Raw genomic sequence first — 22,977 nt, 5'->3', positions numbered from 1 at the left:
CACACAACACAGATGTCACAAGTTTCGAGGGAGTGTGTAATTGGCATGCTGACTGCAGGAATGTCCACCAGCGCTGACAGTCCATGATGCTGACATGGAAGTATATTGCCATTTCTCAATAAAAACAGTTGATGGCCGATCCTGGCATATCATGTCAACAAAAGCATGAACAGAATCTGGTTATAATTCATTAGGGGGGGTGTATTGAACATCCAGCTGTCTCACTACAGAAACAGGAGATAGACTAGTGTCCTGTCCAGGGGGTGTACTGTACATCAAACTGTCTCACTACAGAAACAGGAGATAGACTAGTGTCCTGTCCAGGGGGTGTACTGTGCATCAAGCTGTCTCACTACAGAAACAGGAGATAGACTAGTGTCCTGTCCAGGGGGTGTACTGTGCATCAAGCTGTCTCACTACAGAAACAGGAGATGGACTAGTGTCCTGTCCAAGAGGGTGTACTGTACATCAAGCTGTCTCACTACAGAAACAGGAGATAGACTAGTGTCCTGTCCAGGGGGTGTACTGTGCATCAAGCTGTCTCACTACAGAAACAGGAGATAGACTAGTGTCCTGTCCAGGGGGTGTACTGTGCATCAAGCTGTCTCACTACAGAAACAGGAGATGGACTAGTGTCCTGTCCAAGAGGGTGTACTGTACATCAAGCTGTCTCACTACAGAACAAGGAGATAGACTCCTGCTCCTATTGGCTGTTCTATCTCAGACGAGGCTGCCTTGTCTCCGACTTCCTTATTCTATATCAACTAGTGAACCGGTAAGGTTGCTGTTATGTTGTATAATGTGATGTGTCGCTTTAAATGCTCTTTACTGGCTGTTTCCTTACTCGGTTGGTTCACATTTGTATTCGGTGTGTGTGTTTATGCACATGTTTGTGCATGCATGTAGAGGTGGGTGTGTTTATGCACATGTTTGTGCATGCATGTAGAGGTGTGTGTGTTTATGCACATGTTTGTGCATGCATGTAGAGGTGGGTGTGTTTATGCACATGTTTGTGCATGCATGTAGAGGTGGGTGTGTTTATGCACATGTTTGTGCATGCATGTAGAGGTGGGTGTGTTTATGCACATGTTTGTGCATGCATGTAGAGGTGGGTGTGTTTATGCACATGTTTGTGCATGCATGTAGAGGTGGGTGTGTTTATGCACATGTTTGTGCATGCATGTAGAGGTGGGTGTGTTTATGCACATGTTTGTGCATGCATGTAGAGGTGGGTGTGTTTATGCACATGTTTGTGCATGCATGTAGAGGTGGGTGTGTATTGGAAGCCCCATAATTATAAAGCAATGTGTGAGCACTGTTAAACACACCTCGTACTTCTGACTGACAGGGAGGGAGGCCAAATGGCAGGACCAGCCTCTCTCAGGAGGGTCGGAGGCATTCCACAGGTCTGGTGTTCAGGATCACACACACAAACAGGACAACACACACACAGGACAACACATGCATGCAAACACGCACACTCAGAACTACACGGTGCCAGAGAATCACAGATACGGAGAAAGAGAGGGAGGATGGGAGAGAAGAGTAAAGAGAGGGAGTAGAGAGAGGGAGAGGAAGGGAAAGAGAGAGAAGAGTAAAGAGAGAGGAGTAGAGTGAGGGAGAGGAAGGGAAAGAGAGAGGAGTAGAGTGAGGGAGAGGAAGGGAAAGAGAGAGAAGAGTAAAGAGAGAGGAGTAGAGCGAGGGAGAGGAAGGGAGAGCGAGAGAAGAGTAGAGAGAGGAGAGGAAGGGAGAGAGAGAGACGAGAGGAAAGGAGAGAGACAAGAGTAAAGAGAGAGGAGTAGAGAGAGGGAGAGGAAGGGAAAGAGAGAGGAGTAGAGCGAGGAGAGGAAGGGAAAGAGAGAAAGAGTAAAGAGAGAGGAGTAGAGCGAGGGAGAGGAACGGAGAGCGAGAGAAGAGTAGAGAGAGGGAGAGGAAGGGAAAGAGAGAGAAGAGTAAAGCGAGGAGAGGAAGGGAAAGAGAGAGAAGAGTAGAGAGAGGGAGAGGAAGGGAGAGAGAGAGACAAGAGGAAGGGAGAGAGAGAAGAGTAGAGCGAGGGAGAGGAAGGGAAAGAGAGAGAAGAGTAGAGAGGAAGGGAGAGTGAGAGGAAGGGAGAGAGAGAGGAAGGGGGAGAGAGAAGAGTAGAGAGAGTGAGAGGAAAGGAGAGAGAGGAAGAGTGGAGAGGAAGGGGAGAGAGAGAGAGAGAGAAAGAGTAGAGCACCTCAGTCTGCTGCAGGGAGAGACCATGGGGGCTCTGACAGGGCTTCTCTCTGCACTAGTCGCTCTGCTATGGACCCTCCCTCCAGGTCAGTCAGTCTGTCTACCATGTCAACTGGTTTGGATTTCATCTATTGGATATCTTCTTTCTGTTTGGTTGGTAAAAATGACTTCTGAGATCAATGGGAACTCCTCATGGCATCAGACTGTCTTTATGTTGATCTCTGTTCTGTCTCCAGGGTCATTGGGTGAGGAATGCAGTAGTTTCAGACACGTGGAGAACGGTAGAACATTCTTCCGTTACAGCGGGCTGTATGTAGCGTTCACCTGTAACCCTGGCTATAAGATCCATGGATATAGAACCAACAGCTGTGTGTCTGGACAGTGGACCAGGGAACCTCCCGTGTGTGTTGGTAAGTGACTTGAGTTTGATACATGTATTTACAAGTTACACGTCTCTCTCTCAATTTCTCAATAGCAAGGCTATGCTCACTGAGTCTGATGGTAGTCAAAGCTTTCCTTAAGTTTGGGTCAGTCACAGTGGTCAGGTATTCTGCCACGGTGTACTCTCTGTTTAGGGCCAGATAGCATTCTAGTTGGCTCTGTTTTTGTGTCAAGTAATTATCTTTTTGTTTTCTCATGATTTGCTTGGGTCTAATTGTGCTGTTGTCCCATTCTACGTTGTACACGGAGTCTCAATTTGGTGTTTGTCCCATTTTGTGAATTCTTGGTTGGTGAGCGGACCCCAGACCTCACAACCATAAAGGGCAATGGGCTCTATAACTGATTCAAGTATTTTTAGCCAGATCCTAATTGGTATGTTGAATTTTATGTTCCTTTTGATGGCATAGAATGCCCTTCTTGCCTTGTCTCTCAGATCGTTCACAGCTTTGTGGAAGTGACCTGTGGTCCTGATGTTTAGGTCGAGGTATGTATAGTTTCCTGTGTGCTCTAGGGAAACGGTGTCAAGATGGAATTTGTATTTGTGGTTCTGGCGACTGGACTTTCTTTGGAACACCACATTTTTTGTCTTACTGAGATTTACTGTCAGGGCCCAGGTCTGTCAGGGCCCAGGTCTGTCAGGGCCCAGGTCTGTCAGGGCCCAGGTCTGTCAGGGCCCAGGTCTGACAGAATCTGTGCAGAAGATCTAGGTGCTGCTGTAGGGCCTCCTTGGTTGGGGACAGAAGCACCAGATCATCAATAGACATTTGACTTCAGATTCTAGTAAGGTGAGGCCGGGTGCTGCAGACCGTTCTAGTTCCCTCGTCAATTTGTTGATATATATGTTGAAGGGGGTGGGGCTTAAGCTGCATCCCTGTCTCACCCCACGGCCCTGTGGAGAGAAATGTGTGTGTTTTTTTACCAATTTTAACCGCACACTTGTTGTTTGTAAAGTCGTATGTTTTTCCCCCAACACCATTTTCCATAATTTTGTATACTAGACCGTCATGCCAAATTGAGTCAAAGGCTTTTTTGAAATCAACTAAGCATGAGAAGACTTTGCCTTTGTTTTGGTTTGTTTGTTTGTCAATTAGGGTGTGCAGGGTGAATACGTGGTCTGTCGTACAGTAATTTGGTAAAAAGCCAATTTGACATTTGCTCAGTACATTGTTTTCACTGAGGAAAGGTGTTGAGCTGTTAAGTCTCTCTCTCTCTGTCTCTCTCTCTCTCTGTGTCTCTCTCTCTCTGTCTCTCTCTCTCTCTGTCTTTCTCTCTCTGTCTCTCTCTGTGTCTCTCTCTGTGTCTCTCTCTCTGTGTCTCTCTCTCTCTCTCTCTCTCTCTCTCTCTCTCTCTCTCTCTCTCATTCTCTCTCTCTCTCTCTCTCTCTCTCTCTCTCTCTCTCTCTCTCTCTCTCTCTCTCTCTCTCTTCTCTCTCTCTCTCTCTCTGTCTCTTTCTCTCTCTGTCTCTCTCTCTCTGTCTCTTTCTCTCTCTCTCTCTCTCTCTGTCTCTCTCTCTCTCTGTCTCTGTCTCTGTCTCAATTCAAGGTGCTTTATCGGCACGGGAAATATGTAAACATTACAGTAAGCATTACATTCACAAAAGTTCCAAAAGAATAAAGACATTTCAAATGTCATATTATGTTTATGTATATTATACAGTGTTATAACGATGTGCAAATAGTTAAAGTACAAAAGGGAAAATAAATAAATAGAGGTTGTATTTACAATGGTGTTTGTTCTTCACTAGTTGCCCTTTTCTTGTGGCAACAGGTCACTAATCTTGCTGCTGTGATGTCACACTGTGGTTTTTCACCCAGTAGATATGGGAGTTGATCAAAATTGATTTCTCTCTCTCTTCTCTTCTAATCTGTGTTGAATCTCCTGTGTGTGTATTCCAGCCTCTGGGTGTCCCAGCCCAGGGATCTCCTGCAGGGGGTTACCAGTGTAACAGAGGACGGGTCCTGGGCTCTCTTCAGCTGTGATGCTGGCTACAGGCTTTATGGACACTCACTGCTCTACTGCAAGGGCCAGAACTGGAATGGCACCAAACCTGTCTGCAAGGGTGAGAGACTTGACTTACTGACTTAGTCCTCTTTGGCCCCTTGGTGAGCGTCCACCGTGGCCCTCCACCTCTCTCTTTTCAGTGTGAGGCCTGAGCGGGAGACAGCTGTAGATTACTGTCAGCATGGTATTCTACAGTAGGCTATCTCCTTCATGTGGAATAATTATAAAACATACCCTGTAATCTGATTTGTACCCTGCTTTAAACGAAGGCACCGATTGATGATGTCTCCTGGTATTGATCCTCCTCTGTGCCTCTCCCCTCCTAGAGTCTGATATGATGTCTCCTGGTATTGGTCCTCCTCTGTGCCTCTTCCCTCCTAGAGTCTGATATGATGTCTCCTGATTCTCCTCTGTGCCTCTCCCTCCTAGAGTCTGATATGATGTCTCCTGATTCTCCTCTGTGCCTCTCCCTCCTAGAGTCTGATGATGTCTCCTGGTATTGATCCTCCTCTGTGCCTCTCCCTCCTAGAGTCTGATATGATGTCTCCTGGTCCTCCTCTGTGCCTCTCCCTCCTAGAGTCTGATGATGTCTCCTGGTATTGATCCTCCTCTGTGCCTCTTCCTCCTAGAGTCTGATATGATGTCTCCTGGTTCTCCTCTGTGCCTCTCCCTCCTAGAGTCTGATATGATGTCTCCTGGTCCTCCTCTGTGCCTCTCCCTCCTAGAGTCTGATATGATGTCTCCTGGTCCTCCTCTGTGCCTCTCCCCTCCTAGAGTCTGATATGATGTCTCCTGGTATTGATCCTCCTCTGTGCCTCTCCCTCCTAGAGTCTGATATGATGTCTCCTGGTATTGATCCTCCTCTGTGCCTCTCCCTCCTAGAGTCTGATATGATGTCTCCTGGTCCTCCTCTGTGCCTCTCCCTCCTAGAGTCTGATATGGTGTCTCCTGGTCCTCCTCTGTGCCTCTCCCTCATAGAGTCTGATATGATGTCTCCTGATCCTCCTCTGTGCCTCTCCCTCCTAGAGTCTGATATGGTGTCTCCTGGTCCTCCTCTGTGCCTCTCCCTCCTAGAGTCTGATATGGTGTCTCCTGGTCCTCCTCTGTGCCTCTCCCTCCTAGAGTCTGATATGGTGTCTCCTGGTCCTCCTCTGTGCCTCTCCCTCCTAGAGTCTGATATGGTGTCTCCTGGTCCTCCTCTGTGCCTCTCCCTCCTAGAGTCTGATATGATGTCTCCTGGTCCTCCTCTGTGCCTCTCCCTCCTAGAGTCTGATGATGTCTCCTGGTATTGATCCTCCTCTGTGCCTCTCCCTCCTAGAGTCTGATATGATGTCTCCTGGTCCTCCTCTGTGCCTCTCCCCTCCTAGAGTCTGATGATGTCTCCAGGTATTGATCCTCCTCTGTGCCTCTTCCCTCCTAGAGTCTGATATGATGTCTCCTGGTTCTCCTCTGTGCCTCTCCCTCCTAGAGTCTGATATGATGTCTCCTGATCCTCCTCTGTGCCTCTCCCTCCTAGAGTCTGATATGATGTCTCCTGATCCTCCTCTGTGCCTCTCCCTCCTAGAGTCTGATATGATGTCTCCTGATCCTCCTCTGTGCCTCTCCCCTCCTAGAGTCTGATATGATGTCTCCTGATCCTCCTCTGTGCCTCTCCCTCCTAGAGTCTGATATGATGTCTCCTGGTCCTCCTCTGTGCCTCTCCCCTCCTAGAGTCTGATATGATGTCTCCTGGTATTGATCCTCCTCTGTGCCTCTCCCTCCTAGAGTCTGATATGATGTCTCCTGGTATTGATCCTCCTCTGTGCCTCTCCCTCCTAGAGTCTGATATGATGTCTCCTGGTCCTCCTCTGTGCCTCTCCCTCCTAGAGTCTGATATGGTGTCTCCTGGTATTGATCCTCCTCTGTGCCTCTCCCCTCCTAGAGTCTGATATGATGTCTCCTGGTATTGGTCCTCCTCTGTGCCTCTTCCCTCCTAGAGTCTGATATGATGTCTCCTGGTTCTCCTCTGTGCCTCTCCCTCCTAGAGTCTGATATGATGTCTCCTGGTTCTCCTCTGTGCCTCTCCCTCCTAGAGTCTGATATGATGTCTCCTGGTATTGATCCTCCTCTGTGCCTCTCCCTCCTAGAGTCTGATATGATGTCTCCTGGTCCTCCTCTGTGCCTCTCCCCTCCTAGAGTCTGATATGATGTCTCCTGGTATTGATCCTCCTCTGTGTCTCTCCCTCCTAGAGTCTGATATGATGTCTCCTGGTATTGATCCTCCTCTGTGCCTCTCCCTCCTAGAGTCTGATATGATGTCTCCTGGTATTGGTCCTCCTCTATGCCTCTCCCCTCCTAGAGTCTGATATGATGTCTCCTGATCCTCCTCTGTGCCTCTCCCTCCTAGAGTCTGATATGATGTCTCCTGGTATTGGTCCTCCTCTGTGCCTCTTCCCTCCTAGAGTCTGATATGATGTCTCCTGGTTCTCCTCTGTGCCTCTCCCTCCTAGAGTCTGATATGATGTCTCCTGGTTCTCCTCTGTGCCTCTCCCTCCTAGAGTCTGATATGATGTCTCCTGGTATTGATCCTCCTCTGTGCCTCTCCCTCCTAGAGTCTGATATGATGTCTCCTGATCCTCCTCTGTGCCTCTCCCTCCTAGAGTCTGATATGATGTCTCCTGATCCTCCTCTGTGCCTCTCCCTCCTAGAGTCTGATATGATGTCTCCTGGTCCTCCTCTGTGCCTCTCCCTCCTAGAGTCTGATATGATGTCTCCTGATCCTCCTCTGTGCCTCTCCCTCCTAGAGTCTGATATGATGTCTCCTGGTCCTCCTCTGTGCCTCTCCCTCCTAGAGTCTGATATGATGTCTCCTGATCCTCCTCTGTGCCTCTCCCTCCTAGAGTCTGATATGATGTCTCCTGATCCTCCTCTGTGCCTCTCCCTCCTAGAGTCTGATATGATGTCTCCTGGTTCTCCTCTGTGCCTCTCCCTCCTAGAGTCTGATATGATGTCTCCTGATCCTCCTCTGTGCCTCTCCCTCCTAGAGTCTGATATGATGTCTCCTGATCCTCCTCTGTGCCTCTCCCTCCTAGAGTCTGATATGATGTCTCCTGATTCTCCTCTGTGCCTCTCCCCTCCTAGAGCCTGATATGATGTCTCCTGGTATTGATCCTCCTCTGTGCCTCTCCCCTCCTAGAGTCTGATATGATGTCTCCTGATCCTCCTCTGTGCCTCTCCCTCCTAGAGTCTGATATGAGGTCTCCTGATCCTCCTCTGTGCCTCTCCCCTCCTAGAGTCTGATATGGTGTCTCCTGGTATTGATCCTCCTCTGTGCCTCTTCCCTCCTAGAGCCTGATATGATGTCTCATGATCCTCCTCTGTGCCTCTTCTATCCTAGAGTCTGATATGATGAGGTCATGGAAGCAGAAAGAGCCCACCGTCCCGATGCCCAGGATCCAGAGCCAGAACCTTGCCGTGCTGTCTGCTCTGAAGAACCACCTACAGCTTCACTACAATACCATCGCTAACACCGCCTCCAAGCCCGTGTTGCTGGCCAACGCACCACCTAAAGACCCCCACACCCACCTAAAAGACCCACACTCCATAGACCGCAGCACCAAAGCTCACCATGTGGAGGAGAATTTGAAAGACACCAGGGATCTAACAGACAGAGAAGGGGCCCCTGAGAAGCCCACTAGACCTCAGGCCTCCACATCCTCCTCTGCTACTACAGAGACCATTACTTCCACATCCAGCCTGCTGGTCGCTGAAGGGTATTGGCACCAGGGGGCCTCTATAGCCCAGACTATGCAGGAGGATTCATTACCCAGGAAGGGGGTGCTGACAGGGGCCACCCAGTTGGAGCCTGGCCAGGGCGTTACGGAGCCAGCAGATGTGAGCAGCACAAACACACAGGAGCCCCGTCCTCAGAGACCCACTGAGACCAGCTCCACAAGCTTCATCAACTCCAGCAACACCACCAGCCACTGGGTCAATGGAACAGACACGTTTGGTCATCACATCCAAGTGAAGGAGACTGCATCATTATCTGACGATGATGATGATGATGGTGGTGAAACTCATCGACGCAACGTGACCTCTCCGGATCGGGCATCAAACGGGTCACAGGACAATGAAACCGACACAAGTGACAGTCATCACAGTCAGGCGAACGAGACGTCATCGTCGCCATTGTCCGGCGATGATGGTGAAACGTCTCGACACAATGAGACCTCCTCGTATCTGTCTTTAAACAGGTCAGACCAGCATCTTATTAAGGATGCTACAAACACAGAGGAGCTGCCCAGGCCTGTGACCCTAAACAGGCGTCCGCTGTGCCCTTACCCTCCCCTGCCAGCTCATGGCACCTTCTACTTCCGTCCGGTAGACAACCCCGGTCCCCGGGACTACAAACACTACATCCAGTACGCCTGCTATGCAGGGTACACCCTGGCCCACGGGGATATCCACAGCTACTGTCTGCAGGCTGGACGGTGGAGTGGTCTCACCCCGGTCTGCTTGGGTAAGTCACTGCTCTATCATTCCCCATTGTGATGCCTCTCTACAGATTCTGTACTACCAAACTGAAGAGCTACAGAAAGGCCATAGAAGTTTTGTTCAGAACGTATGTTGATACGATAGGTTGCAGCGTAGCCTAGTGGTAAGAGCGTTGTACTAGTAACCGGAAGGTTGCGAGTTCAAACCCCGAGCTGACAAGGTACAAATCTGTCGTTCTGCCCCTGAACAGGCAGTTAACCCACTGTTCCTAGGCCGTCATTGAAAATAAGAATTTGTTCTTAACTGACTTGCCTGGTTAAATAAAGGTTTACATGTTTTGTTGCTGTGTTCACCTCATCGACTGTGTCCTCTGTGTTTGGGCAGGTGAGAAGGAGAAAGGAGACGTGTGCAGCTCTCTCTGTTTTCTACATTATTATCTCAGTGACATCAGAATGTCTGTTACACGCATCATCTCTCAGTAACTGACTAACTGAGTGACTGACCAGGAAGTCAGTGCTGTGCTTGGTAGACTGTGGCAGCCGGTCCCAATTCACTTCTTTCCCCTTCCTCTTTGAACTAACTCTTTGATGGGTAGGGAGTGGATTGGGACCAGCTGTGGCTGTTGGAAGACAGTCCTGTTTTAAATTGCTGGGGCTCAGTGAAATGCAGGTGTGGCCAACCCTACTCCAGGAGAACTACCCTCCTCCAGGGTCTTTATTCCAGCCCTACTCCTGGAGAGTAACCCTCCTGCAGGGTCTTTATTCCAGCCCTACTCCAGGAGAACTACCCTCCTCCAGGGTCTTTATTCCAGCCCTACTCCTGGAGAGTAACCCTCCTACAGGGTCTTTATTCCAGCCCTACTCTGCTAGGGTCTTTATTCCAGCCCTACTCCTGGAGAGTCACCCTCCTGCAGGGTCTTTATTCCAGCCCTACTCCTGGAGAGTCACCCTCCTGCAGGGTTTTTATTCCAGCCCTACTCCTGGAGAGTCACCCTCCTGCAGGGTCTTTATTCCAGCCCTACTCCTGGAGAGTCACCCTCCTGCAGGGTTTTTATTCCAGCCCTACTCCTGGAGAGTCACCCTCCTGCAGGGTCTTTATTCCAGCCCTACTCCTGGAGAGTAACCCTCCTGCAGGGTCTTTATTCCAGCCCTACTCCTGAGAGTCACCCTCCTGCAGGGTCTTTATTCCAGCCCTACTCCTGGAGAGTAACCCTCCTGCAGGGTCTTTATTCCAGCCCTACTCCTGGAGAGTCACCCTCCTCCAGGGTCTTTATTCCAGCCCTTCTCTTGGAGAGTCACCCTCCTGCAGGGTCTTTATTCCAGCCCTACTCCTGGAGAGTCACCCTCCTGCAGGGTCTTTATTCCAGCCCTACTCCTGGAGAGTCACCCTCCTGCAGGGTCTTTATTCCAGCCCTACTCCTGGAGAGTAACCCTCCTGCAGGGACTTTATTCCAGCCCTACTCCTGGAGAGTCACCCTCCTGCAGGGTCTTTATTCCAGCTCTACTCCTGGAGAGTCACCCTCCTGCAGGGTCTTTATTCCAGCCCTACTCCTGGAGAGTAACCCTCCTGCAGGGTCTTTATTCCAGCCCTACTCCTGGAGAGTCACCCTCCTGCAGGGTCTTTATTCCAGCCCTACTCCTGGAGAGTAACCCTCCTGCAGGGTCTTTATTCCAGCCCTACTCCTGAGAGTCACCCTCCTGCAGGGTCTTTATTCCAGCCCTACTCCTGGAGTCACCCTCCTGCAGGGTCTTTATTCCAGCCCTACTCCTGGAGTCACCCTCCTCCAGGGTCTTTATTCCAGCCCTACTCTTGGAGAGTCACCCTCCTGCAGGGTCTTTATTCCAGCCCTACTCCTGGAGAGTCACCCTCCTGCAGGGTCTTTATTCCAGCCCTACTCCTGGAGAGTCACCCTCCTGCAGGGTCTTTATTCCAGCCCTACTCCTGGAGAGTCACCCTCCTGCAGGGTCTTTATTCCAGCCCTACTCCTGGAGAGTCACCCTCCTGCAGGGTCTTTATTCCAGCCCTACTCCTGGAGAGTCACCCTCCTGCAGGGTATTTATTCCAGCTCTACTCCTGGAGAGTCACCCTCCTGCAGGGTCTTTATTCCAGCCCTACTCCTGGAGAGTCACCCTCCTGCAGGGTCTTTATTCCAGCTCTACTCCTGGAGAGTCACCCTCCTGCAGGGTCTTTATTCCAGCCCTACTCCTGGAGAGTCACCCTCCTGCAGGGTCTTTATTCCAGCCCTACTCCTGGAGAGTCACCCTCCTGCAGGGTCTTTATTCCAGCCCTACTCCTGGAGAGTAACCCTCCTGCAGGGTCTTTATTCCAGCCCTACTCCTGGAGAGTCACCCTCCTGCAGGGTCTTTATTCCAGCCCTACTCCTGGAGAGTCACCCTCCTGCAGGGTCTTTATTCCAGCTCTACTCCTGGAGAGTCACCCTCCTGCAGGGTCTTTATTCCAGCCCTACTCCTGAGAGTAACCCTCCTGCAGGGTCTTTATTCCAGCCCTACTCCTGGAGAGTCACCCTCCTGCAGGGTCTTTATTCCAGCCCTACTCCTGGAGAGTCACCCTCCTGCAGGGTCTTTATTCCAGCCCTACTCCTGGAGAGTAACCCTCCTGCAGGGTCTTTATTCCAGCCCTACTCCTGGAGAGTAACCCTCCTGCAGGGTCTTTATTCCAGCCCTACTCCTGGAGAGTCACCCTCCTGCAGGGTCTTTATTCCAGCCCTACTCCTGGAGAGTCACCCTCCTGCAGGGTCTTTATTCCAGCTCTACTCCTGGAGAGTCACCCTCCTGCAGGGTCTTTATTCCAGCCCTACTTCTGGAGAGTCGCCCTCCTGCAGGGTCTTTATTCCAGCCCTACGCCTGGAGAGTCACCCTCCTGCAGGGTCTTTATTCCAGCCCTACTCCTGGAGAGTAACCCTCCTGCAGGGTATTTATTCCAGCCCTACTCCTGGAGAGTAACCCTCCTGCAGGGTCTTTATTCCAGCCCTACTCCTGGAGAGTCACCCTCCTGCAGGGTCTTTATTCCAGCTCTACTCCTGGAGAGTCACCCTCCTGCAGGGTCTTTATTCCAGCCCTACTCCTGGAGAGTCACCCTCCTGCAGGGTCTTTATTCCAGCCCTACTCCTGGAGAGTCACCCTCCTGCAGGGTCTTTATTCCAGCCCTACTCCTGGAGAGTAACCCTCCTGCAGGGTCTTTATTCCAGCCCTACTCCTGAGAGTCACCCTCCTGCAGGGTCTTTATTCCAGCCCTACTCCTGGAGAGTAACCCTCCTGCAGGGTCTTTATTCCAGCCCTACTCCTGGAGTCACCCTCCTCCAGGGTCTTTATTCCAGCCCTACTCTTGGAGAGTCACCCTCCTGCAGGGTCTTTATTCCAGCCCTACTCCTGGAGAGTCACCCTCCTGCAGGGTCTTTATTCCAGCCCTACTCCTGGAGAGTCACCCTCCTGCAGGGTCTTTATTCCAGCCCTACTCCTGGAGAGTAACCCTCCTGCAGGGTCTTTATTCCAGCCCTACTCCTGGAGAACTACCCCCCTGCAAGGTCTTTATTCCAGCCCTACTCCTGGAGAGTCACCCTCCTGCAGGGTCTTTATTCCAGCCCTACTCCTGGAGAGTCACCCTCCTGCAGGGTCTTTATTCCAGCCCTACTCCTGGAGAGTCACCCTCCTGCAGGGTCTTTATTCCAGCCCTACTCCTGGAGAGTAACCCTCCTGCAGGGTCTTTATTCCAGCCCTACTCCAGGAGAACTACCCTCCTCCAGGGTCTTTATTCCAGCCCTTCTCCTGGAGAGTCACCCTCCTGCAGGGTCTTTATTCCAGCCCTACTCCTGGAGAGTCACCCTCCTGCAGGGTCTTTATTCCAGCCCTACTCCTGGAGAGTCACCCTCCTGCAGGGTCTTTATTCCAGCCCTACTCCTGGAGAGTAACCCTCCTGCAGGGTATTTATTCCAGCCCTACTCCTGGAGAGTCACCCTCCTGCAGGGTCTTTATTCCAGCCCTACTCCTGGAGAGTCACCCTCCTGCAGGGTCTTTATTCCAGCTCTACTCCTGGAGAGTCACCCTCCTGTAGGGTCTTTATTCCAGCCCTACTCCTGGAGAGTCACCCTCCTGCAGGGTCTTTATTCTAGCCCTACTCCTGGAGAGTCACCCTCCTGCAGGGTCTTTATTCCAGCCCTACTCCTGGAGAGTCACCCTCCTGCAGGGTCTTTATTCCAGCCCTACTCCTGGAGAGTCACCCTCCTGCAGGGTCTTTATTCCAGCCCTACTCCTGGAGAGTCACCCTCCTGCAGGGTCTTTATTCCAGCCCTACTCCTGGAGAGTAACCCTCCTGCAGGGTCTTTATTCCAGCCCTACTCCTGGAGAGTAACCCTCCTGCAGGGTCTTTATTCCAGCCCTACTCCTGGAGAGTAACCCTCCTGCAGGGTCTTTATTCCAGCCCTACTCCTGGAGAGTCACCCTCCTGCAGGGTCTTTATTCCAGCCCTACTCCTGGAGAACTACCCACCTGCAGGGTCTCTATTCCAGCTCTATCATAACAAATACAGCCTGCACACCTGCTATAGTCCTATAAAGAGACCCAATCACCTTTAAACACCAAGCACATTTACATGTACCAAACATTTGATCTGGTGAAATGTTACCAGACAATATACAGAATATACAGACAGACCATACAGACAGACAGGATATACAGACAGGATATACACAAACAAAATGTAATACAGACATGAGACACTGCCTCCCCCATCTCTAACCTCTGACCTCTAACCCTAGAGGTGACCCCCTGCGCCCTGAACAACGGAGGCTGTTCCCAGCTGTGTAGTGTGAACCAGGAACAAGCTCAGTGTCACTGCGGACCAGGCTTCATCCTGTTAGAGGATCACCGTACCTGTAGAGGTCAGTCAAACAATCAATCGAGGTGAGAGACGTGTGTTTGAACCCAGGGTCTCCTGTGCGACACCAGACAGTGTTCACCCATTGCGCTAAAGCCGTAGCAAGTAACGCAAGTACTCAAGGGACATGTTTCACTGAAACAACTGGTGCTAGATCTACTACACATGTACCATGCTTTGTGGTAGAAATAAGTATGTAACTTTATGAGCCCAAAACCCCTAGTCAGTGTTGTGTTTGTGCTCCTCCTTGTTGGGGGGAGGTCAAATGTCTTGTTTTTGTTGCCTTGACTAGCCAAGATGTCTTCATCCACAGTCTCTGTCTAGCCAAGATGTCTTCCTCCATAACCTCTGACTAGCCAAGATGTCTTCATCCACAGTCTCTGACTAGCCAAGATGTCGTCCTCCATAACCTCTGACTAGCCAAGATGTCTTCTGTCCTCCAGTCTCTGACTAGCCAAGATGTCTTCATCCACAGTCTCTGACTAGCCAAGATGTCGTCCTCCATAACCTCTGACTAGCCAAGATGTCTTCTGTCCTCCAGTCTCTGACTAGCCAAGATGTCTTCCTCCAGTCTCTGACTAGCCAAGATGTCTTCCTCCAGTCTCTGACTAGCCAAGATGTCTTCCTCCAGTCTCTGACTAGCCAAGATGTCTTCTGTCTACAGTCTCTGACTAGCCAAGATGTCTTCATCTTCAGTCTCTGACTAGCCAAGATGTCTTCCTCCACAGTCTCTGACTAGCCAAGATGTCTTCCTCCACAGTCTCTGACTAGCCAAGATGTCTTCATCTTCAGTCTCTGACTAGCCAAGATGTCTTCTGTCCACAGTCTCTGACTAGCCAAGATGTCTTCTGTCCACAGTCTCTGACTAGCCAAGATGTCTTCATCCACAGTCTCTGACTAGCCAAGATGTCTTCTGTCCACAGTCTCTGACTAGCCAAGATGTCTTCTGTACACAGTCTCTGACTAGCCAAGATGTCTTCATCCACAGTCTCTGACTAGCCAAGATGTCTTCTGTCCACAGTCTCTGACTAGCCAAGATGTCTTCTGTCCACAGTCTCTGACTAGCCAAGATGTCTTCATCCACAGTCTCTGACTAGCCAAGATGTCTTCATCTTCAGTCTCTGACTAGCCAAGATGTCTTCATCTTCAGTCTCTGACTAGCCAAGATGTCTTCATCTTCAGTCTCTGACTAGCCAAGATGTCTTCTGTCCACAGTCTCTGACTAGCCAAGATGTCTTCTGTCCACAGTCTCTGACTAGCCAAGATGTCTTCATCCACAGTCTCTGACTAGCCAAGATGTCTTCATCTTCAGTCTCTGACTAGCCAAGATGTCTTCATCTTCAGTCTCTGACTAGCCAAGATGTCTTCATCCACAGTCTCTGACTAGCCAAGATGTCTTCATCCACAGTCTCTGACTAGCCAAGATGTCTTCTGTCCACAGTCTCTGACTAGCCAAGATGTCTTCATCTTCAGTCTCTGACTAGCCAAGATGTCTTCTGTCCACAGTCTCTGACTAGCCAAGATGTCTTCCTCCACAGTCTCTGACTAGCCAAGATGTCTTCTGTCCACAGTCTCTGACTAGCCAAGATGTCTTCTGTCCACAGTCTCTGACTAGCCAAGATGTCTTCTGTCCACAGTCTCTGACTAGCCAAGATGTCTTCTATCCACAGTCTCTGACTAGCCAAGATGTCTTCTGTCCACAGTCTCTGACTAGCCAAGATGTCTTCTGTCCACAGTCTCTGACTAGCCAAGATGTCTTCTATCCAAAGTCTCTGACTAGCCAAGATGTCTTCCTCCACAGTCTCTGACTAGCCAAGATGTCTTCTGTCTACAGTCTCTGATTAGCCAAGGTGTCTTCCTCCATAAAGAACAGCTGTAGTGTCTGCACCAACAGGCTCTACGATGTGATCACGATGCCCCCTAAATTCAGTGATGTTTTTACAGCCTGAGAATCCCCCATTTAGAGCTCTACATTCTGGATCCATAACATCTCTACCACTCTGATCACAAGGCAGCGCTGCAGAGGAACAAGCTACGGCCTGAGGAAAGACCCCGTTAATATATGTTTCAGGATCTCTGTTCCACGGTGCACCTACATAGTAGTCTCTTGTGACAGCTGGACATTTGGTTTTGGGTGTCGAGTAAATAACTTGGGTCAAATTATCCACCTTAAAAAGGTTGAAATTGGCTTCTGTTAAAAAAAATAAAGTGTTTATCAGTTGAGAAATACTTTCTCACTCTTTCTATTTTCCCTCCACAGTTTATTTCCAGGTAGGAACCCAACATTTGCGTCTCAGAATAAAGTACTACCATGATTCACTGTCTATAGACAGGTGGTTGAATGAACAGGTGGTTTTCTCCTGTAGACAGAGCTGACTAGCACAATATCTACACATGCTATAATCTGTCTGACTCAGACAGGCATACCATACAGCAGAGATAAATATTAATTTACACATTCCTATAGGCCAGCAGTGGTGTAAACACACACACATCTACACACACACACACACACACACACACACACACACACACACACACACACACACACACACACACACACACACACACACACACACACACACACACACACACACACACACACACACACACACACACATCTACATACACACACACACATCTACATTCACACACACACACATCTATACACACACACACACACACACACATCTACACACACACACACACGCACACACACACACGCACACACACACACACACGCACACACACACACGCACACACACACACACACACTGCTACAGGTGCTCTCCTGGGAAAGAGCAGGAGCTCAACTAGCAGGTACAGTAGTTGATATATCTTCCTGAGTTGTTTTCCACACACTGCAGCTTCCTCTATAAAGCAGATGTTTTTCTCCCAGTCTGTTAGTCTCTGTATTTGTCATATTGAAACCAGACCACTGAGACCAGGGCTGCCGATCCAGTCAGTGGAACTGAAGAGGTGGATGTTAGCTAACACATACTGCTGTCGCAGCAGAACGCTGAACACGGACACGATCAAAAACAAAAGGGCATCGTCACACATCACCTTTGTCGTACATGAAAGCCAACGGTGCAAGCCTGGTCTCCATGGTAATGAGGTGTGCCAGAGCGAGACAGAGAGAATCAAAGCGAGACAGAGCTGCTCTACTCTTTCATCTCGGGGCCTTTGTGACATCAGCATCAGACAGGCCACTTTCCTAATTGTGTGTGTGTGTGTTCCTGTGCGTACGCACGAACGTGTGTTTTAAACACATACCTGTGTGTGTGTGTTCCTGTGCGTACGCACGAACGTGTGTTTTAAACACATACCTGTGCGTGTGTGTCCTCGGCGCAGATGTGGATGAGTGTGTGGAGGGCCAGCAGCAACAGCGCTGCCAGCAGACCTGCGTCAACACCTTCGGCTCGTTCCGCTGCTCTTGCCCCTACGGACACACCCTGGCTGGGGACGGAAGGGCCTGTGTGGCTGAGTGTCCCGCAGGGTACAGGAAACAACCCTCAACCCCGATACCTGGAGGAAACCTGTCCAGAAAGGAGTGTGTAGGTAGGAGACACTGGGATGCCGTAGGTTTAGCAGAAATGAATAGAATGCCACAACTTCTAATTAGACTAGTGGAACATCTCTCTCTCTTAATTACCCTTGCGGAAATCTAATTAGCATAATCCTCCCATAAAAACCCATCAATTTATGCTAGAGACATCTCAATCCACCACATCAGCCGATGTCACACTTCTGCATCTGCGGTGAAAGGTGACAGAGCTAGAGCGGTGTTTGTCAGACCATGAGGCATCCCGAAAATCATTCTCTCAAAATATTGTCTGTAGGGCCTCCCGGGTGGCGCAGTGGTTAAGGGCGCTGTACTGCAGCGCCAGCTGTGCCACCAGAGACTCTGGGTTCGTGCCCAGGCTCTGTCGCAACCGGCCTTCGTCTCTCCCGAGCCCGTACGGGAGTTGTAGAGATGAGACAAGATAGTAGCTACTAACAATTGGATACCACGAAATTCGGGGTAAAAAATAATTGTATATATATATATTGTCTGTAGCGTCTGAACATCTCTATGGAAAGATTAGACTCAAGAACATGATGGGTTCTCCCTTTTGCTCTATGACCCCCCACAAGCATCTTGGGACACCTCTGAAGGTGGTACAGATGATCTGCCAACTTCTGTCTGTCGCGTCCAAACTGTTTGGGCTACACACTAATATGACCCCTCTGTGGAAAGGTCAGACTCTCACAAACACGTATTTGGATCTACAACGCTCACAAGACTCTTCTGAAGAGTCCTCAGTACCAGTTGAAAAACATGTATGGAAGTATACAATACCAGCGAAAAGTTTGGACACCTACTCATTCAAGGGTTTTTCTTTATTTTTACTATTTTCTACATTGTAGAATAATAGTGAAGACATCAAAAATATGAAATAACACAAATGGAATAATGTAGTAACCAAAAAAAGTTGTAAAAAATCAAAATGTATTTTAGATTTTAGATTCTTCAAAGCAGCCACCCTTTGACTTGATGACAGCTTTGCACACTCTTGGCATTCTCTCAAGCAGCTTCATGAAGAATGCTTTTCCAATGGTCTTGAAGGAGTTCCCACATATGCTGAGCACTGCTTTTCCTTCACTCTGCAGTCCAACTCATCCCAAACCATCTCAATTGGGTTGAGTTCGGGTGATTGTGGAGGCCAGGTCATCTGATGCAGCACTCCATCACTCTCCTTCTTAGTCAAATTGCCCTTACACAGCCTGGAGGTGTGTTTTGGGTCATTGTCCTGTTAGTGAAGGAAAAGCAGCCAAAAAGTGCTCAGGATATGTGGGAACTCCTTCAAGACTGTTGGAAAAGCATTCCAGATGAAGCTGGTTGAGAGAATGCAAAGTGTGCAAAGCTGTAATCAAGGCAAAGGGTGGCAAATCTGAAATATATTTTTTATTTGTTTAACACTTTTTGGTTACCTCATGATTCCATTGTTATTTCATAGTTTTGATGTCTCCACTATTATTGTACAACGTAGAAAATAGTATGTGTAGGTGTGTCCAAACGTTTGACTGGTACTGTATATATTTTATTCTTCAAGTGGTCTTAAAATTCAAAAATAAAATAACTAAATGATCCTTGGTAATGACATTCTTAAAACAATTCCACGTAGTTTAGTGGAATCAATAGAAAATAGATACAACAATGTCATTCAGCAAACAGAATGTGTATGGCGTCAGGTTGTCTTCAACTGCTGGAATGACACTGATCCTGTTACAGACATCAATGAATGTGAGGAGCCAGAGGTCAGTGTACCTGGACACCGGTGTCAGTGGAAGTGTGTGAACCTGCCTGGCTCCCACCGCTGTATCTGTCCCAGAGGCTACAAACTGTCCTCAGACAGACACCACTGCAGAGGTGAGATGACTACACATCCATACTAACACACACACACACACACACACACACACACACACACACACACACACACACACACACACACACACACACACACACACACACACACACACACACACACACACACACACACACACACACACACACACACACACACACACACACACACACACACACACGACATAAATTGATCAGAACGGAAGTATTTGACAAATCTACGATCACAAATCTACTTCCAATGATATTTTCCTGACCAGCCCTTTGCCCTGTTTCATCAACAGATATCAACGAGTGCAGCCGTAATAATGGTGGCTGCTCTCACCTGTGCCTGAACCATAAAGGAAGTTACCAGTGTTCCTGTCCTGCCTCTCACCGCCTCTCCCCCTACAGTAGGAAGAAGTGTCAGCCAAGGAAAGAACAGCAGAGTAATGTGTAGCAGAGATCGTGTGGAGACCCTTTAAATATACATGTCATCTATTATATTGTTTCCACCATCCCTCTGTTCGGCTCTTGAACAATGACTTCTACTATTGAATCTACATTTTGTCAGGCCTTAGATGTATTTTTGTCAAATAATTACTGAGAATTGTATAAAAACTATTAAAATATTATTGTCACATCCAGAACATATCTGTGACATTGAATAGAGGCTTGGACTGCATATTACAGACATATAGCTGAAGAGAAACCAGAAAAACACGTTATTAGTTTAGGGATTTAATTGATGGCATTTAAATATATTTCCCTCAAGTGATTACATGTTGTTTTACAAGGTAGTGTGAATGAATGAGTAAAAACATAATGGAAACACGGTGCAGACACTGTGATAATAGATTAGTAGAATTGATCCCCTCAAAATGTCCTCAACTGCAGACTTATAACATGGCCATGCCTATAGGAATATCAAATGTAATTTTTTTATTAAAAGTGACAGTATTAATTGTACTTTAGTCTGTTATATAAACAGTCATAGTACTTTGTTAAAAATACATTATTTCTATGTATCTACTATATTTATAGTCTCTTTTTAAATATATAAAATAAAGTTAGACACAAAAACAGAACTGTTTCAGCCTCAGTCGTCCTTAACTGCAGAACAGATTCTCCCTTCAACTGTAAGCCTGCTGGGATGCTAATGTCTACCACACAGTGTTGTACTGAATGACTACGGGATGCTAATGTCTAACACACAGTATTGTACTGAATGACTACAGGGATGCTAATGTCTAACACACAGTATTGTACTGAATGACTACGGGGATGCTAATGTCTAACACACAGTATTGTACTGAATGACTACGGGGATGCTAATGTCTAACACACAGTATTGTACTGAATGACTATAGGGATGCTAATGTCTAACACACAGTATTGTACTGAATGACTACGGGGATGCTAATGTCTACCACACAGTGTTGTACTGAATGACTACAGGGATGCTAATGTCTAACACAGTGTTGTACTGAATGACTACGGGGATGCTAATGTCTAACACACAGTATTGTACTGAATGACTACGGGGATACTAATGTCTAACACACAGTATTGTACTGAATGACTACGGGGATGCTAATGTCTAACACACAGTATTGTACTGAATGACTACGGGGATGCTAATGTCTAACACACAGTATTGTACTGAATGACTACGGGGATGCTAATGTCTAACACACAGTATTGTACTGAATGACTACGGGGATGCTAATGTCTAACACACAGTATTGTACTGAATGACTACGGGGATGCTAATGTCTAACACACAGTATTGTACTGAATGACTACGGGGATGCTAATGTCTAACACACAGTATTGTACTGAATGACTACGGGGATGCTAATGTCTAACACACAGTATTGTACTGAATGACTACGGGGATGCTAATGTCTAACACACAGTATTGTACTGAATGACTACGGGGATGCTAATGTCTAACACACAGTATTGTACTGAATGACTACGGGGATGCTAATGTCTAACACACAGTGTTGTACTGAATGACTACGGGGATGCTAATGTCTAACACACAGTATTGTACTGAATGACTACGGGGATGCTAATGTCTAACACACAGTATTGTACTGAATGACTACGGGATGCTAATGTCTAACACACAGTATTGTACTGAATGACTACGGGGATGCTAATGTCTAACACACAGTCTTGTACTGAATGACTACGGGGATGCTAATGTCTAACACACAGTGTTGTACTGAATGACTACGGCTAAAAGGCTGAAATATGGCATGAACCACTGTTGGACTGATTCAACCATGTTATATATATAATCACATTGTCATTATGTTTACTTCACAGATAAACGTTCACATACACATTAGCAGCTATGAAGGCATTGCTGACATGCTCCGGGTACATATGGATAAATGCACAGTATTTGTGACACATACAGTGGTGATGATGAGCCACACCTCAGATAACATGAGAGGTAAATGTCGTTGTAAAGTGGGATGAAAGGTACAGTCAGCTGCAGTACTTCAACACGGGATAACACAGTAACTTCTGGATAGGTTTATAACCCCACAACACAGTGGTGATGATGAGCCACACCTCAGATAACATGAGAGGTAAATGTCGTTGTAAAGTGGGATGAAAGGTACAGTCAGCTGCAGTACTTCAACACGGGATAACATAGTAACTTCTGGATAGGTTTATAACCCCACAACACAGGGTGAGACTGATACAATAGAGGAGGGCAAGGTCAAATACACTCATTATATCATATTAGATCGTTTTAAACAACTCCGTCTGATTTACACATATATATTAAATGTTAAAATTATAAATAATTTTAGTACCGTGTGTCATCCAACACTCAAAATAAAAAACAAACATATATTTAATTATAAGTAATTATATATTTAATTTCAAACCTGCTATATTATTGATTATAATCAATCAATTAGCTGCAATAAAACTCCTTTGAGTAGAGTGTGTGTTGTGAATATCTTAGTCATAGGTCATAGGTCAAACCCCATCCAACTTCCTACCTAAGTCTAGTTCACCCCCTTCTCTCTGAAGTGTGCACTCATTCACTTCAAGAATTCAATCCCAATGATTTTAAATCATCCTTGAACGGGAGTGAACGAGTGTACACTTGGGGAGAATTGGAACGAGGCAGTAGTATTTCGTTCCACACTATAATATATTACTTGACTAGACTCTCTTGATTAGCTGCCTGCGAGGCCAGGGAGAGAGTGCTCTACATCAAACCCAGTCTGAGACCTCATTGCATGAGACAGGTAGACTGTGGCAGGAAGTCTTGTAGGTATGTGACCACAGCCTTGGAGAGGTAGGTCATGGTACCGTAGCTGCCACTAGGGGCGCTGTCATAGAAGAAGTGGCATATCCCCGTGGCTGGATCCTTCTCCAGGAAGTACTCGTTGGCTCCATGGGTCCTCTGGAACATAGAGGACATGGCTGATAGGTAGATACAGATCACGTTGTCTATAGTTAGAGGATAGGTCTTACTACAAACTGAGAGGTGGGGCTCGGATCCCACTTCTGACACCATGTTATGT

The 22,977-nt window shown here is 48.0% G+C and overlaps 2 protein-coding genes across 2 annotated transcripts in view; one reads left to right on the top strand and one right to left on the bottom strand.

The window, feature by feature from the left end:
• The first annotated feature begins 2,191 nt into the window (after positions 1–2,191).
• On the top strand, positions 2,192–19,472 carry si:dkey-163f14.6. Its single transcript, XM_046334312.1, has 6 exons — positions 2,192–2,303; positions 2,454–2,627; positions 8,036–9,160; positions 13,910–14,032; positions 17,383–17,589; positions 19,304–19,472. The coding sequence occupies exons 1-6, from the start codon at positions 2,243–2,245 to the stop codon at positions 19,465–19,467; spliced, it is 1,854 nt and encodes a 617-aa protein (XP_046190268.1). The 5' UTR covers positions 2,192–2,242; the 3' UTR covers positions 19,468–19,472.
• A 1,965-nt stretch (positions 19,473–21,437) lies between these two features.
• Positions 21,438–22,977, bottom strand: part of LOC124018976 (phosphorylase b kinase regulatory subunit alpha, liver isoform-like) — a 42,318-nt gene continuing 40,778 nt past the window's right edge. Inside the window, exon 30 of the mRNA XM_046334306.1 lies at positions 21,438–22,856. Within this exon, the coding sequence (XP_046190262.1) occupies positions 22,683–22,856 (174 nt within the window). The 3' untranslated portion in view covers positions 21,438–22,682. The remainder of the gene's footprint in view (positions 22,857–22,977) is intronic.

The sequence above is a fragment of the Oncorhynchus gorbuscha genome, unplaced genomic scaffold (assembly GCF_021184085.1).
Source record: "Oncorhynchus gorbuscha isolate QuinsamMale2020 ecotype Even-year unplaced genomic scaffold, OgorEven_v1.0 Un_scaffold_592, whole genome shotgun sequence".
Classification (NCBI taxonomy): domain Eukaryota; kingdom Metazoa; phylum Chordata; class Actinopteri; order Salmoniformes; family Salmonidae; genus Oncorhynchus; species Oncorhynchus gorbuscha.
The sequence above is the reverse complement of the archived record's forward strand: the minus strand, read 5'-3'. Positions and strand labels throughout refer to the sequence as shown.

Coding starts and splice junctions, on each gene's coding strand:
- si:dkey-163f14.6 (XM_046334312.1), top strand. CDS start 2,243: ATGGGGGCTCTGACAGGGCTTCTCTCTGCACTAGTCGCTCTGCTATGG. Junction 9,161..13,909: donor TCTCACCCCGGTCTGCTTGG/GTAAGTCACTGC, acceptor CTCTAACCCTAG/AGGTGACCCCCTGCGCCCTG. Junction 17,590..19,303: donor GTCCAGAAAGGAGTGTGTAG/GTAGGAGACACT, acceptor ATCCTGTTACAG/ACATCAATGAATGTGAGGAG.